The sequence below is a fragment of the Ascaphus truei genome, unplaced genomic scaffold, assembly GCF_040206685.1.
Source record: "Ascaphus truei isolate aAscTru1 unplaced genomic scaffold, aAscTru1.hap1 HAP1_SCAFFOLD_453, whole genome shotgun sequence".
Classification (NCBI taxonomy): Eukaryota; Metazoa; Chordata; class Amphibia; order Anura; family Ascaphidae; genus Ascaphus; species Ascaphus truei.
In genome coordinates, this window is record NW_027456784.1 from 131,045 (window position 1) to 146,722 (window position 15,678).

A 15,678-nucleotide genomic window follows, 5' to 3' on the forward strand; every position below is an offset into this window, starting at 1 on the left:
CTGTCTCCCAGGTGCTGTGTATATACGTGACTGTCCCTTCTCTGTCTCCCAGGTGCTGTGTATATAGGTGACTGTCCCTTCTCTGTCTCCCAGGTGCAGTGTATTTAGGAGACTGCCCCCTCTCTGTCTCCCAGGTGCTGTGTATATAGGTGACTGTCCCTTCTCTGTCTCCCAGGTGCAGTGTATTTAGGAGACTGCCCCCTCTCTGTCTCCCATGTGCTGTGTATATAGGTGATTGTCCCCTCTCTGTCTCCTAGGTGCAGTGTATATAGGTGACTGTTCCCACCAGGTGCAGTGTACATAGGTGACTGTCCCCTCTCTGTCCCCCAGGTGCAGTGTATATAGGTGACTGTCCCCTCTCTGTCCCCCAGGTGCAGTGTATATAGGTGACTGTCCCCCCAGGTGCAGTGTATATAGATGACTGTCCCCTCTCTGTCCCTCAGGTGCAGTGTATATAGGTGACTGTCCCCTCTCTGTCCCCCAGGTGCAGTGTATATAGGTGACTGCCCCGGTCAGCGACTGATCCCTTATTACCTCATTATTTGGGGGGCCGGCTCCCTGCTGCTCCTCTCTCTCACCTGTCTCCCCTGTGGAGATGGCCGGGAGCCCCCGCAGATCGGTCTGAAGACCCTGTGCGCACAGGGAGTCCTCCTCCTCTTCCTCTTCGCCTTCTTCATCGCTGGTGAGTATCAGAGCAGGGGGTCACAGAGCAGGGAGCATAGGGGGTCACAGAGCAGGGAGCACAGGGAGTCACAGAGCAGGGAGCACAGGGAGTCACAGAGCAGGGACTCACAAAGCAGGGAGCACAGGGAGTCACAGAGCAGGGAGCACAGGGAGTCACAGAGCAGGGAGCACAGGGAGTCACAGAGCAGGGAGCACAGGGACTCACAAAGCAGGGAGCACAGGGAGTCACAGAGCAGGGGGCACAGGGAGTCACAGAGCAGGGAGCATAGGGAGTCACAGAGCAGGGAGCATAGGGAGTCACAGAGCAGGGAGCACAGGGAGTCACAGAGCAGGGAGCATAGGGAGTCACAGAGCAGGGAGCACAGGGAGTCACAGAGCAGGGACTCACAAAGCAGGGAGCACAGGGAGTCACAGAGCAGGGGGCACAGGGAGTCACAGAGCAGGGAGCATAGGGAGTCACAGAGCAGGGAGCACAGGGAGTCACAGAGCAGGGAGCATAGGGAGTCACAGAGCAGGGAGCACAGGGAGTCACAGAGCAGGGAGCACAGGGAGTCACAGAGCCCGGAGCACAGGGAGTCACAGAGCAGGGAGCACAGGGAGTCACAGAGCAGGGAGCACAGGGAGTCACAGAGCAGGGAGCACAGGGAGTCACAGAGCAGGGAGCACAGGGAGTCACAGAGCAGGGAGCACAGGGAGTCACAGAGCAGGGGCACAGGGAGTCACAGAGCAGGGAGCACAGGGAGTCACAGAGCAGGGAGCACAGGGAGTCACAGAGCAGGGGGCACAGGGAGTCACAGAGCAGGGAGCACAGGGAGTCACAGAGCATGGGGCAAAGGGAGTCACAGAGCAGGGGGCACAGGGAGTCACAGAGCAGGGGGCACAGGGAGTCACAGAGCAGGGGGCACAGGGAGTCACAGAGCAGGGAGCACAGGGAGTCACAAAGCAGGGAGCACAGGGAGTCACAGAGCAGGGAGCACAGGGAGTCACAGAGCAGGGGGCACAGGGAGTGACAGAGCAGGGAGCACAGGGAGTCACAGAGTAGGGGGAACAGGGAGTCACAGAGCAGGGAGTACAGGGAGTGACAGAGCAGGGGGCACAGGGAGTCACAGAGCAGGGAGCACAGGGAGTCACAGAGCAGGGGGCACAGGGTGTCACAGAGCAGGTGGCACAGGGAATCACAGAGCAGGGAGCACAGGGAGTCACAGAGCAGGGAGCACAGGGAGTCACAGAGCAGTGAGCACAGGGAGTCACAGAGCAGGGAGCACAGGGAGTCACGGAGCAGGGAGCACAGGGAGTCACAGAGCAGGGAGCACAAGGAGTCACAGAGCAGGGGGCACAGGGAGTCACAGAGCAGGGAGCACAGGGAGTCACAGAGCAGGGGGCACAGGGAGTCACAGAGCAGGGAGCACAAGGAGTCACAGAGCAGGGGGCACATGGAATCACAGCACAGGGAGTCACAGGGAGTCAGAGCAGGGGGCACAGGGATTCACCGAGCAGGGAGCACAGGGAGTCACAGAGCAGGGGGCACAGGGAGTCACAGAGCAGGGGGTCACCGAGCAGGGGGCACAGGGAGTCACAGAGCAGGGAGCACAGGAGTCACAGAGCAGGGAGCACAGGGAGTCACAGAGTAGGCAGCACAGGGAGTCACAGAGCAGGGAGCACAGGGAGTCACAGAGCAGGGGGCACAGGGAGTCACAGAGCAGTGAGCACAGGGAGTCACAGAGCAGGGAGCACAGGGAGTCACAGAGCAGGGAGCACAGGGAGTCACAGAGCAGGGGGCACAGGGAGTCACAGAGCAGGGAGCACAGGGAGTCACAGAGCAGGGGGCACAGGGAGTCACAGAGCAGGGGGCACAGGGAGTCACAGAGCAGGGAGCACAGGGAGTCACAGAGCAGTGAGCACAGGGAGTCACAGAGCAGTGAGCACAGGGAGTCACAGAGCAGGGAGCACAGGGAGTCACAGAGCAGGGAGCACAAGGAGTCACAGAGCAGGGGGCACAGGGAATCACAGCACAGGGAGTCACAGGGAGTCAGAGCAGGGGGCACAGGGAGTCACAGAGCAGGGAGCACAGGGAGTCACAGAGCACAGGGCACAGTGAGTCACAGAGCCGGGGGCACAGGGAGTTACAGAGCAGGGGTTACCGAGCAGGGGGCACAGGGAGTCACAGAGCAGGGGGCACAGGGAGTCACAGAGCAGGGAGCACAGGGAGTCACAGATCAGGGGGCACAGGGAGTCACAGAGCAGGGAGCACAGGGAGTCACAGAGCACAGGGCACAGTGAGTCACAGAGCCGGGGGCACAGGGAGTTACAGAGCAGGGAATCACAGAGACGGGGGCACAGGGATTCACAGAGCAGGGGTCACAGAGCATGGAGCACAGGGTTTCACAGAGCAGGGGGCACAGGGAGTCACAGAGCATGGAGCACAGGGTGTCACAGAGCAGGGGGCACAGGGTGTCACAGAGCAGGGAGCACAGGGAGACACAGAGCAGGGAGCACAGGGAGTCACAGAGCATGGAGCACAGGGTGTCACAGAGCAGGGGGCACAGGGAGTCACAGAGCAGAGGGCACAGGGAGTCACAGAGCAGGGAGCAATGGGAGACACAGAGCAGGGAGCACAGGGAGTCACAGAGCAGGGGGCACAGGGAGTCACAGAGCAGGGGGCACAGGGAGTCACAGAGCAGGGAGCACAGGGGGTCACAGATCAGGGGGCACAGGGTGTCACAGAGCCGGGGGCACAGGGAGTTACAGAGCAGGGAATCACAGAGCCGGGGGCACAGGGATTCACAGAGCAGGGGGCACAGGGAGTCACAGAGCAGGTAGCACAGGGAGTCACAGAGCATGGAGCACAGGGTGTCACAGAGCAGGGGGCACAGGGAGTCACAGAGCAGGGGGCACAGGGAGTCACAGCGCACCCTCTTTCCCCCTCCAGGTAACGTCTGGATATACTCCCTGTACCCCGAGCCCTGGGACACCCCGTCCAACCCCAAGTCGTGTCACCGCGTCCTGTACCTCTACGCCTTTTGGATCACCACCCTGTGTCACCTGTGCATCGTCCTCCTGCTTCTCAGCACCCTGTGCCTCTTCCTCTGCTTCTTTGTCCTGAGGGCCAACCTGCCCCTGAGACTCCGCAGGGACCCTAACTAGGGGACCTAATGCCCCTGTATAAACCCCCTGATGGGGAGGGGGCAGCTCCCGAGTGCCTTACTGCCCTATATATATATATCCAATGGGGTAATGCATCTTCTGAGTGCCTTATAGCCCTATATACCCTAAGGGTCATCTTGCTTCTGAGTGCCTTATTGCCCCTATATACCTGATAGAGTAATCTATCTTCTGAGTGCCTTATTGCCCCTATATACCAGATAGATTACGCTATCTTCTGAGTGCCTTGTTGCCTTTATATACCTCATAGGGTAATCTACCTTCTGAGTGCCTTATTGCACCTATATATATGCCCAATGGGGTAATCTACCTTTGGAATGCCTTATTGCCCCAATATATGCCCAGTGGGGTAATACAGCTATTAAGTGCCTTACTGCCCCTATATACCCACTGATGGAGTGGCAGTTCCTGAGTGCCTTGCTGCCCTTGAATATGGTATGTTCCACTTAATAAACTGTAAAAATTAATAACTGAATATTAAATTGTATAATGATATATTAAAGCTGCAGACCAAGCAATATCCTACATGTGTGTTTTTTTTTAATAAACCAGTTCTGTACTCTGAGAAAATACTTGTAGCATTTTTTTAAAACAACTCGGAATGACATTTTTAATGTATTATAACGTAACAAGCATTTTTTTGGTTCCTATAGCAACCATTTACAAAGTCACATCCCATTCCTCTTCAGAAACAGGCTCTGGGGCACACCCCTTTTTGAGCCCCACCCCCTCTCTAGCAGTGCACCAATTGTATCTAGTGACTGCCTGGTCACATGATCTTCCCTCGCAGAACTTTGCATCTTTGGTCCTCAAATGCTGCACTGGCGGCCATTTAGTGAGCCCCCCCGAGCCGAACCTTCGCCGATCGATCTCAGGAGAACGGATCGATCAGCAACTTAGATAATTACTGATCATTGTGTGGATTGTATTGATGCGCATATTAAAGGGGGGGGGGGATTAAAAAAATTGCAGCTTGAACTGCTGCTTTATCAAACATTATTATTACCATAAAACTATGACTAACGGACCCCCCTCTGTAGGTCCTGCGGGTAGCAGTACTGGCTGGGCGAGCAAGATGGCGGTTTAAAGGTCCCAATCGGATTCCGTCATGACGTGGGACCTTTAACCCTTTGCGTACCAAAGGGCCACACCCCCACCCTCTCCGCACGATCGCGTGATCACTCCGCCACCGATGACGGAAGAGGGAGGAGTCATTCCCCCCCCCCCCCTGTCCGCCATCCGTTCAGATGGCGTCTTGACGCTCCCAGCAGGATCGTCGGCCGCGATCTGCCCTTGGTAGAAAGGGAGCAGGGGTATTTGGAGCTGCAGCTAATACGTCGGGGAGCCCGCCCCCGGGGGCACCAGACCCCCGTGACGTAGCGCTCCTTGAGAAAGAGCGAGTTCAGAGGGAATCGCGTGGGAGACTTCCGTCATTTTCTTCTCCCCATGACGTAGTAGCTAAGGGTTCGACCTCCATGAGATACCGCCGCGACCTCCGGGGGGAAGTATCTGGGGAAGCTGGGGGTCCCCAGAGATGAAATTAACGCGCTTTAGCTCCGGAAACCCCCTGCTTCCCATCGAGGAGGGTTAATTAAATGTGTGGGTTTTTGTTAACAGGAAATTCTCCTTTAAAATGCATGTAGCTGTTGCACCCGCTGCCACAGTATAAGATAAAGCACATCAGTGTTTCTACGTAATGTACAGGGTAATGGCCACCAATAGCAAGCCTCCCTACGCGTTTCGGAGCATTCTGCCACTTTGTCACAGCGTGGCTAGCTAGGTCTCAAATAGCATCATATAAGGGCCTTTAAATAGTAATGCTATACTGTACATAGTTACATAGCAGATGAGGTTGAAAAAAAACACCCATCCATCTAGTTCAACCCATGTTATATTTACATTATAAATTAGATTGTAAATTATTTATTTTATTTATTTAGACGACAGATACTTTATCCTATATTTGTATTTACAGATCCAGTGGAAGGCAAACACAAAACCTCAGTGACATATCATCCAATGATATCTCATAAGGGGAAGCATTTAATTCCTCCCTGACTCCGATAATGGCCATCAGATTACTCCCTGGATCAACATCCGTCCAACATTTACTTACAGGCAGTCCTCGGTTATCCGACACAATGCGTTACTCAAAATGGCGTTGTAAAGCCTGTCGCCTGTTTATTCTTTTCCAAATGCATAACCTTACATTTATCTGTATTAAACCTCATCTGCCATTTACCTGCCTAAGTTTCCAGTCTCTTCAAGTCCTTCTAAAGAGAAATTACACCCTGCTCTGATTCTACTACCTTACACAATTTAGTATCATCGGCAAAGATGGAGACTTTGCTCTCGATGCCAACCTCAAGGTCATTAATAAACAAGTTAAAAAGCAGGGGTCCCAGTACCGATCCCTGAGGTACTCCACTCACGACTTTAGCCCAACCTGAATAAGTTCCATTTATGACAACCCTCTGCTTTTCCTTCAACCAGTTTTCAATCCAGGTGCATATATTTTTTTACCATATCCAATCAATCATTGCTCATCTCAAATAATTTGCGATTATTATTATTTTGTTATAGTTATTTAGCTAAATGATTGTTGATATGTAGATGAACGCGCGTCTTATTATTATTATTATAGATTATTAATTCAAATAATCATACACTTCATAACCAATAACGGCATATTTAATAGAATTTTGTATTCTTTTTTTTAAATGTATCTAAATGATTGAAATGTAGACGACTGAATGTCTTATTTGGAGATAATTAATGAATGTATTATTATAGACAGTTACCGTATTCATATAGGTTAGTAATAATGAATGTTTTATTAAAGAATATTAATGACTGCCTTATTATAGATGATTATTAATGGCTGATTTATTGAAGAATACTGTCTGAATAATGAATGTATTATATACACGTCATGATTGATGTCTTATTATAAGTTATTAATAATCATTGCCTTATAAGAGGTGAATAAGTATTGCCTTATTATATTTTAATAACACCTTATATTTAATTTTTTTATATATATTGTATTACTGTACTAATTAATGTATTTAATGTAAACATGATTATTCTCCTCATATTATTATTGATCAAAAGGAATATAAACATATTAGATGATAAGAAACATCGTGTCTGCACTAATTACGGTATTAATGATTTTATAATGAACGACCATTAATTTTCAGGGTCACGTGACTGAAAATATGCGCGAAAATGTTTTATTAGTGAAGCTAGAACAGGGAATTTATAACTGAGCCAATCAGAGGTCGCGCAGGAGGCGGGAACATGTGTGATTGGTCGCTGGAAGAAAAGGCGGAGCTGATTTCTAAGTTTGGAACCAATCGGCAAGAGTTGAAGGCGGAAACGCGGCTGTTTATTGGCCGAGCGGCTGGACCAATGGTAGGAAGAAGAGATTAAGACGGAGGCGAGAGATTGACACCGAGATGGACGAATCAGAGGGAAGACTCCGGTCACGTGAACGGGTGTCCAGTAACATGGTGCAGGTCATATAATACAACCAGTGTTTACAGCAAGGGGGCGGGGCCAAGCAGTGATTGACATCTGATTTCGCCACTGAGGGGGAATAAAATGGAGGATTGGCGGCCGGAAGAGCCAATAGGGAGAGCGGAGGAGGGCGGGACATAGGAGGAGGAAGCGGCAAGGAGCAGAGAGTGCGGAAATGGTGAGAGGAGGGGGACGCAGGAGGGGAGAGAGGGGGACGCAGGAGGGGAGAGAGGGGGACGCAGGAGGGGAGAATAGGAAGGGATACACAGGATGGGAGTGGAGAGGGGAGGATGTATGTATGTGTGGGGCACGTGACCTCACTGACCTGATAATCAGGGACCCTGGACATTAGAAGGGTTATTTGTGCAACTAAATAGCCACTAATAGGTCATGTGACCCCCCCCCTCATTCGTAGGTCATGTGACACCCCCCCTCATTCGTAGGTCATGTGAATTCCCCCCCCCCTCATTCATGGGTCATGTGACCCCCTCCCCCCTCTTATTAATAAGTCACCTCTCTTTCCTTCCCCCCCCCCTCAGACCTCCACACTGACACAGGGTCTGGAGCGAATCCCGGACCAGTTGGGATACCTGGTGATCAGTGAAGACGGCGTGCTGGCGGTGAGGGGCACCCCCCCCCTTTCTTATTCCCCACCCCTTTTCTCCCCTTTGTCACTGTGCAAGGGGCAGGACCAGTGTCACGTTCAGTGTCTCTAATGACCCCGGTCTCCCGCCCCCTTTATCTCCCGCAGAGCGCCGGTGACCTGGAGAATGACGAGCGCACGGCGGGGGTGATCAGGGAAATGGTGACTACAGCCAGTGGCTTCTGGGGGCTCGGGGAGCTCCAGCCGTTCAAACGCATGAGCAGTGAGTGACAGGGGGCTGTGTCACTGTGTGTGTGTGTCACTGTGTGTGTGTGTCACTGTGTGTGTGTCACTGTGTGTGTGTCACTGTGTGTGTGTCACTGTGTGTGTGTGTCACTGTGTGTGTGTGTGTGTCACTGTGTGTGTGACATGAGCAGTGAGTGACGGGGCAGTGTTACTGTGTGTGTCACTGTGTGTGACATGAGCAGTGCGTGTCACTGTGTGAGACATGGGGGGTGTCACTGTGACATGAGCAGTGAGTGACGGGGCGGTGTCAATGTGTGTGTCGCAGTGAGTGACGGGGCGGTGTCACTGTGTGTGTGTGTGACATGAGAAGTGAGTGACACGGGGCAGTGTCACTGTGTGTGACATGAGCAGTGTGTCACTGTGTGTGACATGGGGGGTGTCACTGTGACATGAGCAGTGAGTGACGGGGCGGTGTCACTGTGTGTCTGTGTGACATGAGCAGTGAGTGACAGGGGGCGGTGTCACTGTGTGTCTGTGTGACATGAGCAGTGAGTGACAGGGGGCAGTGTCACTGTGTGTGTCTGTCGTGGTAAGTGACTAGCTCAGTAACCTCTCTCTCTCTCTCCCCCCTCCCCCTCCTTCCTCCTCAGTCGTGTTCGGAGAACAGTCTTATCTGATCACCATTTCCGGGCAGAAGATTTACGTGGTGAAGCGGCAGAATGTGGTGCGGGAACCGATCATCGTGTAACGCCCCTGCAACACCACGCTTTCGGGATTTCCAGTATATCATTTATATACATAACCTCCAAAAGATTAGGTTTTAATAAGAACAAAAACTCCACCTTATTAAAGTGACGCCAAATTCACTTTGCAGTCCGGACACCTGCGGCACCTTATAATAAGGTTCTGTATGGGGCGGAGGGCGGATTGTAGGATAAACTCCTGTGTCCGCCTGCGGACGCGCCATAACGTGTGAATATTCTCTGTACAAAGACAATTAAAATGTATGCGGAAGTGGTGATGGCTGGATTGAGATTACGCCATGTATAAGTAATGTCGCTGGTTTTAATAGGATAAGGGGAAGGGCTGTTTGTGGGGTCAGTATACGGAGAGTGGCTATATAGGGCAATGGGAGGGGTTATATAGGGTAATAGGAGGAGCTATAGGGAGGGGTTATATGGGGTAATAGATATAGGGAGCAGTTATATGGGGATAATAGGAGTTATAGGGAGGTTATATGGGGCAATAGGAGTTATAGGAAGGGGTTATATGGGGTAATAGGAGTTATAGGGAGTGGTTATATGGGGCAATAGGAGTTATAGGGAGCGGTTATATGGGGTAATAGGAGGAGTTATAGGGAGCGGTTATATGGGGCAATAGGAGTTATAGGGAGCGGTTATATGGGGCAATAGGGAGGAGTTATAGGGAGCGGTTATATGGGGCAATAGGAGGAGTTATAGGGAGCGGTTATATGGGGCAATAGGAGTTATAGGGAGCGGGTATATGGGGTAATAGGAGGAGTTATAGGGAGCGGTTATATGGAGTAATAGGAGTTATAGGGAGGGGGTTATATGGATTAATAGGAGGCGTTATAGGGAGGGGGTTATATGGGGTAATAGGAGTTATAGGGAGCGGTTATATGGGGTAATAGGAGGAGTTATAGGGAGCGGTTATATGGGGCAATAGGAGGAGTTATAGGGAGTGGTTATATGGGGCAATAGGAGGAGTTATAGGGAGCGGTTATATGGGGCAATAGGAGTTATAGGGAGCGGGTATATGGGGTAATAGTAGTTATAGGGAGCGGGTATATGGGGTAATAGGAGGAGTTATAGGGAGCGGTTATATGGAGTAATAGGAGTTATAGGGAGGGGGTTATATGGAGTAATAGGAGGCGTTATAGGGAGGGGGTTATATGGGGTAATAGGAGGAACTCTTTTTATTGAAAAAAAATTCCAGCATTACATTCCATAGAAAAACATTTCAAACAAAAAAACTGCTCATTATGTACAAACTTATATTATATCAATATTAACTCAGCATTTGTTCCACCTTACTCCTCAACAGCAACTTCACATTCCTTTTATACACATTTTAATTGAAACTAAATAAAAGCCTTAACTATAACATTAATAACTGCTACCTTTAAAGGATTAATGAACAAACATTTTAAGCCCCCCCCCCAAAAAAAACCACACGGTATTACTTTTTCTTTTTCCCCACATTATCCCCCAATGACCCAAACCTCTTGACGGTCACTGAAGGTGGGATCATGTCCGAGTCTGTCTCTCTGGAAACATCCATAGTATGTTCCTCTTCAGATAAGGAAAGTTCCTCTACATCGTCGGAGTCCTCAGCTCTTGACCCCCAATCCTTTCTGAGAGCAGAAAAACGATTTTTCATAGCTACCTGAGGAACTTTACCAGCGGGACCTGCAGGACGTCGAAGAGTCCCTCCAAGTTTTTTTACCATGCTTTTCTTCCTTTTCTTTTTTCCCTGTGCCCAAATCTGCTCACTTTCTTTTTCTTTATTATTATTTTCCCTCACTTGGGTTTCCATCAAAGTAGGATCATCTGATTCCCCAGATTGTTCCCCTGCTGGGAGTAGATTTGGGGAGGTTCCTTCTAAGGGGTCTTCTGAAATTTCCTGGGCCTTGTTTACACTCACAATAATTGTTTTTTCTGTAAGAGTATCCGGGCAAACTGCATCCACAGGTGGTCCAGGACAAGCTCTGTCCCCAGGAGGATCTAAGCAAGCACCATCCCTAGGCTGAACCAGACCAACCCCATCTGCAGGCGGATCCAGACATATTCTGTCTGCAACTTTCAGGGCCCGGTCATAAAGTGCTTCATTGTCTTCGAAGTCCACTTCCTGCTCCCATACTTTTGAAATATTATGCCAGGCTTCTGCGCAATTCGTGTATGAATGTCCAAATTTATCACATAAATTACATCTGATGTTTGTACAACTTGCCCTCTCGTGGCCCAAGGAGTGGCACAAGTTGTATTTTAGAACATCACAAGACATGCTTAAATGTCTGGCTGAACCACATCTATGGCACAAGGTTGGCTGCCCATAGTAAAAACAATTTCCTTTTTCTCTTCCTATGAAGAAGGAGTTGGGCAAATGCTTTGTAACATTGCCATGTCGCTAAAGTCTGACTTGCACCTTCCAACCTCCAACCCAAATTTCTTCCGAGTCCATAATTCTTGTAGGTGGAGCCAGTACTTCGCATTGTCTGCCAAGCCATATCAGAATATCTGATATTGGGACTGATTCATGTCTGAAGAGAATTGTTACTGACTTTGTTTCCGGTTTGGACACAGGAATAGCAGCAAAGGACTTCCATAATTCTGAATTTTAAGACTCATATTTTGTCCAGAAATAGTCCAGAGCCTGAGGTCTCTTAAAGCTGACATCGTATTCGCATGAACCTGGAACATGGATAAGGGCGTAAATGTCATCTGCACTGAAGCCCAAAGATTCTTTCAATAGATGTTTTCCTACAAAAATCCTGTCAGGCTTCATCTCCTCTACGCCCTTATATCTCAACTTTACCACATTCCTCCTTTTTAAAGGTTGTGCATTTCTGGTCACAGCGCTCACAAAGGATCTCCCACTCCAGGCTGAAGGGGGTGCTGTATGAACTGGGGTTACCTTGATGCCATTACTTTGCTTTACCCCATCTTCTGATTGGGCCACTCTATCAGGAACTGTTTGGATAGGAGCAGCACTTTCAGTCTCTACAACCTTAACTTCACTCCCAGGCATTACAGGGTTAATGCAGTCTCCATTGCTGCTAATTACCACCTGCTGTTCTCTCTCAGAGTTCTGAATCCCAGGACCAGCTAATAAGCAGGGGTGTGGTTCTGTAAGTCCAGGTGAGCATGGGTTCTCTGGCTCACTGTTCTCAGGCACAAACTCCATTTCCAGCTGATCTCCTCTCAGAGTTTTTAGGTTCTTGCTTTGCTGCTCTCCAGATTTCTTTGTAATTTCTTTAACTTCTCCCAGCGTGGGAGTCTGAGATAACCCAACATCACAGGTGTCTGCTGCTTTCTTTGCATGCAATGGTCTTTTAATCAGATCTTCTGCCGCTTCTGCTATTAACCCCTGGGATGCTGGAAGCTCTGTAACAGATCCTTGCTCACAGTCTGATACACCCTGAGGTGAGTCCCCTTCCCTGAAGTCTTTGGACCCTATTACAGGGCTGTTACCTTCTCCTGTGGAAACCTTTAGCTTCCGGTCCTTTACTTTCTTTTTTTTTTGCAACTTTACCCTTTGGGGTTTTCTTGGCAGTTGGTGGAATTAAACTGTCAGGATCTGAATCAGAATTTTCCTGGGATAAGTTCTCTGTTTTATCTTTAGACATTGCAGACTTGTTCTGGGATCTAGTTTCTCTCCCACTTCTTGTAGGCGTCACCAAACTTATCTTTTCTTCTGAGCATTTAATGGGGTTTTGGCTTCCGTTTCCACAATATGAATCTGCACCCTGTTCGGCACTTTGCTCTGCACCGTTCAGCACTGTGGGTTAGCATTTCAATAGTTTTTAAAAGGGAACGTTTCTGTCTGACTGGAACCCCTGTTATGTTAGCAATCTCAACCTCCAACCGGGTTAATTCAACATGCAGATGAATTTATTTGCTTCTTGCGCGTGTCTACCTCACGACCACGACATCTCTTTAATTTAATATTTTCTATTTCCAATTCTTCTACCTTCCTGTTATACTTCTTCAATAAAGCTCGTTTCTCTTCTTTTTTAAGCAGATTCTGTTCTGCCCCTTCCTTTCTCTCCAAACTCTCCTGTACCTTGCATTCAGCCTCACCAAGGCCTACACCACTGCTGCAGCCTGCAGCCTCTCCTACTTCCATCTCCAACTCACAGCCACCAACCCCTGGGTCTAAGGCCATCCTGGCTCCCCTGCAGGAGCTCACCTGCAGCCCATCCTGGAGGAGTTATATGGGGCAATAGGAGTTATAGGGAGAGGTTATATGGGGTAATAGGAAGAGGTTATAGGGAGGGGTTATATAGGGAGAGGTTATATGGGGCAATAGGAGTTATAGGGAGGGGTTATATGGGGCAATAGGAGTTATAGGGAGCGGTTATATGGGGTAATTGGAGTTATTGGGAGGGGTTATATGGGGCAACAGGAGGAGTTATAGGGAGGGGTTATATGGGGCAATAGGAGGAGTTATGGGGAGGGGTTATATGGGGCAATAGGAGGAGTTACCTGGGGCAATAAGAGTTATAGGAAAGGGTTATATGGGGCAATAGTAGTTATAGGGAGCGGTTATATGAGCAAGAGGAGGCATTATATGGGGTAATTGGAGTTATAGGGAGCGTTTATATGGGGCAAGAGGAGGAGTTATAGGGAGCGGTTATAGGGAGAAGGTATATGGGGTATTAGGAGTTATGGGGAGGGGTTATAGGGAGCGGTAATTGGGAGGTTATATGGGGCAAAATGAGACATTATGGCAAAGCTGATATTTCGAACACATCCCTAACAGAGCGCGAGGCTGTCACAGTCACAGTAAAAGAATTAGTAGACACACGAGTCCGGCTTGGAATTGCGCTTGTGTATTTTACACCTCCCGTCCCCCAAATAAATTACAGGCGCGTTTAATAAAAACAAAGTGCGCTGCACAAAACAAGGTAAAAAATAACACAATACAAACATAAAATTCAAAAAAAAACAAAAAACTTCCAGTGTCTGCAGTTTGTGGGGTCACAGAAAGCGCTCAAGTACTGGCAGGAATATCGGGGTGATAAGTGCAGGGTTGAGGTCCGGCACCCCTAACATTGGCAATGTTTGAAACACGTGCAGAGGTTGAAATTTTTCCAAGGCTCAAGCTCTGGACGTCGCGGCGACGGCCACAACACACGCACAAAATAATACAACTTCAAGCTGACCAGAATCAGGCCGGGGGACCTCGGGCGGGAGGCTCCGGCCTACACGTGGGAGGAGGCACAGACCCTACACAAAAGGTCCTGTTGTGGGAATGGAATTGAGACGAGACCTACACAGTGTTGACCCGCAAGGTCATTAGGTCACTTTGCTCCTATAGTGGGATGAACCCTTTAACCCATTAAACACGTCCCTGTCATTAGGTCACTTTGCCTGCCCCTACGTGGGACTGATCTTTTAACCCATTAAACACGTCCCTGTCATTAGGTCACTTTGCTCCTACGTGGGACTGACCTTTTAACCCATGAAACACGTCCCTGTCATTAGGTCACTTTGCTCCTAGGTGGGACTTACCCTTTAACCCATTAACCACGTCCCTGTCATTAGGTCACTTTGCCCCTACGTGGGACTGACCCGTTAACCCATTAACCCCATCCCTGCCATTAGGCCACTTTGCTCCTACGTGGGACGGACCCTTTAACCCATTAAACACGTCCCTGCCATTAGGTCACTTTGCCCCTACGTGGGACTGACCCTTTAACCCATTACACACGTCCCTGTTATTAGGTCACTTTGCTCCTACGTGGGACTGACCCTTTAACCCATTACACACGTCCCTGTTATTAGGTCACTTTGCTCCTACGTGGGACTGACCCTTTAACCCATTACACACGTCCCTGTTATTAGGTCACTTTGCTCCTACGTGAGACTGACCCTTTAACCCATTACACACGTCCCTGTTATTAGGTCACTTTGCCCCTACGTGGGACTGACCCTTTAACCCATTACACACGTCCCTGTTATTAGGTCACTTTGCCCCTACGTGGGACTGACCCTTTAACCCATTACACACGGCGGCAGCACTGCGCCAAGCGGGACTAAATATCCCGAGGGTCCGCACCGGCAGAGAGGGGGCGAGCGGGCGGCTCTGTTTCTAGGGCGAGGGTCTGTGCCTGGCAGAGTTACACGGGGTGGTGGGCGTGTGATATGTATGTTATAATACACACGCACACGGGGTGGTGGGCGTGTGATATGTATGTTATAATACACACGCACACGGGGTGGTGGGCGTGTGATATGTATGTTATAATGCACACGGGTTGTGAGCGTGTGATATGTATGTTATAATACACACGCAGACGGGGTGGTGGGCGTGTGATATGTATGTTATAATACACACGCACACGGGTTGTGGGCGTGTGATATGTATGTTATAATACACACACACACAGAAATGTGCTAATAAAAAGGTTTGTAAACAAATAAAATCCTGAGGATTGAGGAATGTGGGGGGGGGGGGGGGGGTAGGGAGCGTTATATATATATATATATATAATGTACAATTTAGCTCTGTGAGGTCTCCCTTCTATCTTCCCTCAGGCAGCAGGGGGGTCCTCCTTCCCCCCCCCCCACCCCCGGCTGCAGGGGGTCCCCCTTCCCTCCCCCAGTCTGCAGGACGTCCCCCTCCCCTCCCCCAGGCTGCAGGGGGGTCCTCCTTCCGCCCCCCCCCCCAGTCTGCAGGACGTCCCCCTCCCCCAGGGAGTCCTCCTTCCCTCCCCCAGGCTGCAGGGGGGCGTGTCC

General features: G+C 49.9%; 3 protein-coding genes across 3 annotated transcripts in view; all 3 read left to right on the plus strand.

Annotated features, from left to right (window-relative positions):
* LOC142484880 (transmembrane protein 272-like) overlaps window positions 1-4,366 on the plus strand; it is an 8,056-nt gene extending 3,690 nt beyond the window's left edge. Inside the window, exons 3-4 of the mRNA XM_075584113.1 lie at window positions 485-682; window positions 3,614-4,366. Of these exons, the coding sequence (XP_075440228.1) occupies window positions 485-682; window positions 3,614-3,828 (413 nt within the window). The 3' untranslated portion in view covers window positions 3,829-4,366. The remainder of the gene's footprint in view (window positions 1-484; window positions 683-3,613) is intronic.
* Window positions 1-15,678, plus strand: part of LOC142484884 (uncharacterized) — a 35,003-nt gene that overhangs the window by 15,723 nt on the left and 3,602 nt on the right. Inside the window, 1 exon segment of the mRNA XM_075584120.1 lies at window positions 11,577-11,595. Coding sequence (XP_075440235.1) covers window positions 11,577-11,595 — 19 coding nt within the window.
* LAMTOR4 (late endosomal/lysosomal adaptor, MAPK and MTOR activator 4) lies at window positions 7,439-9,214 on the plus strand. The gene is made up of 4 exons (XM_075584114.1): window positions 7,439-7,546; window positions 7,908-7,988; window positions 8,120-8,234; window positions 8,848-9,214. Exons 1-4 carry the CDS (start codon window positions 7,544-7,546, stop codon window positions 8,943-8,945), a joined length of 297 nt encoding a protein of 98 aa, XP_075440229.1. The 5' UTR covers window positions 7,439-7,543; the 3' UTR covers window positions 8,946-9,214.

What these genes read in the sequence shown, in the direction of transcription:
- LAMTOR4 (XM_075584114.1), top strand. An exon ending in GTGAAGACGGCGTGCTGGCG is followed by an intron (nt 7,989 to 8,119) that starts GTGAGGGGCACC and finishes TATCTCCCGCAG; the next exon opens with AGCGCCGGTGACCTGGAGAA. An exon ending in GCCGTTCAAACGCATGAGCA is followed by an intron (nt 8,235 to 8,847) that starts GTGAGTGACAGG and finishes CTTCCTCCTCAG; the next exon opens with TCGTGTTCGGAGAACAGTCT.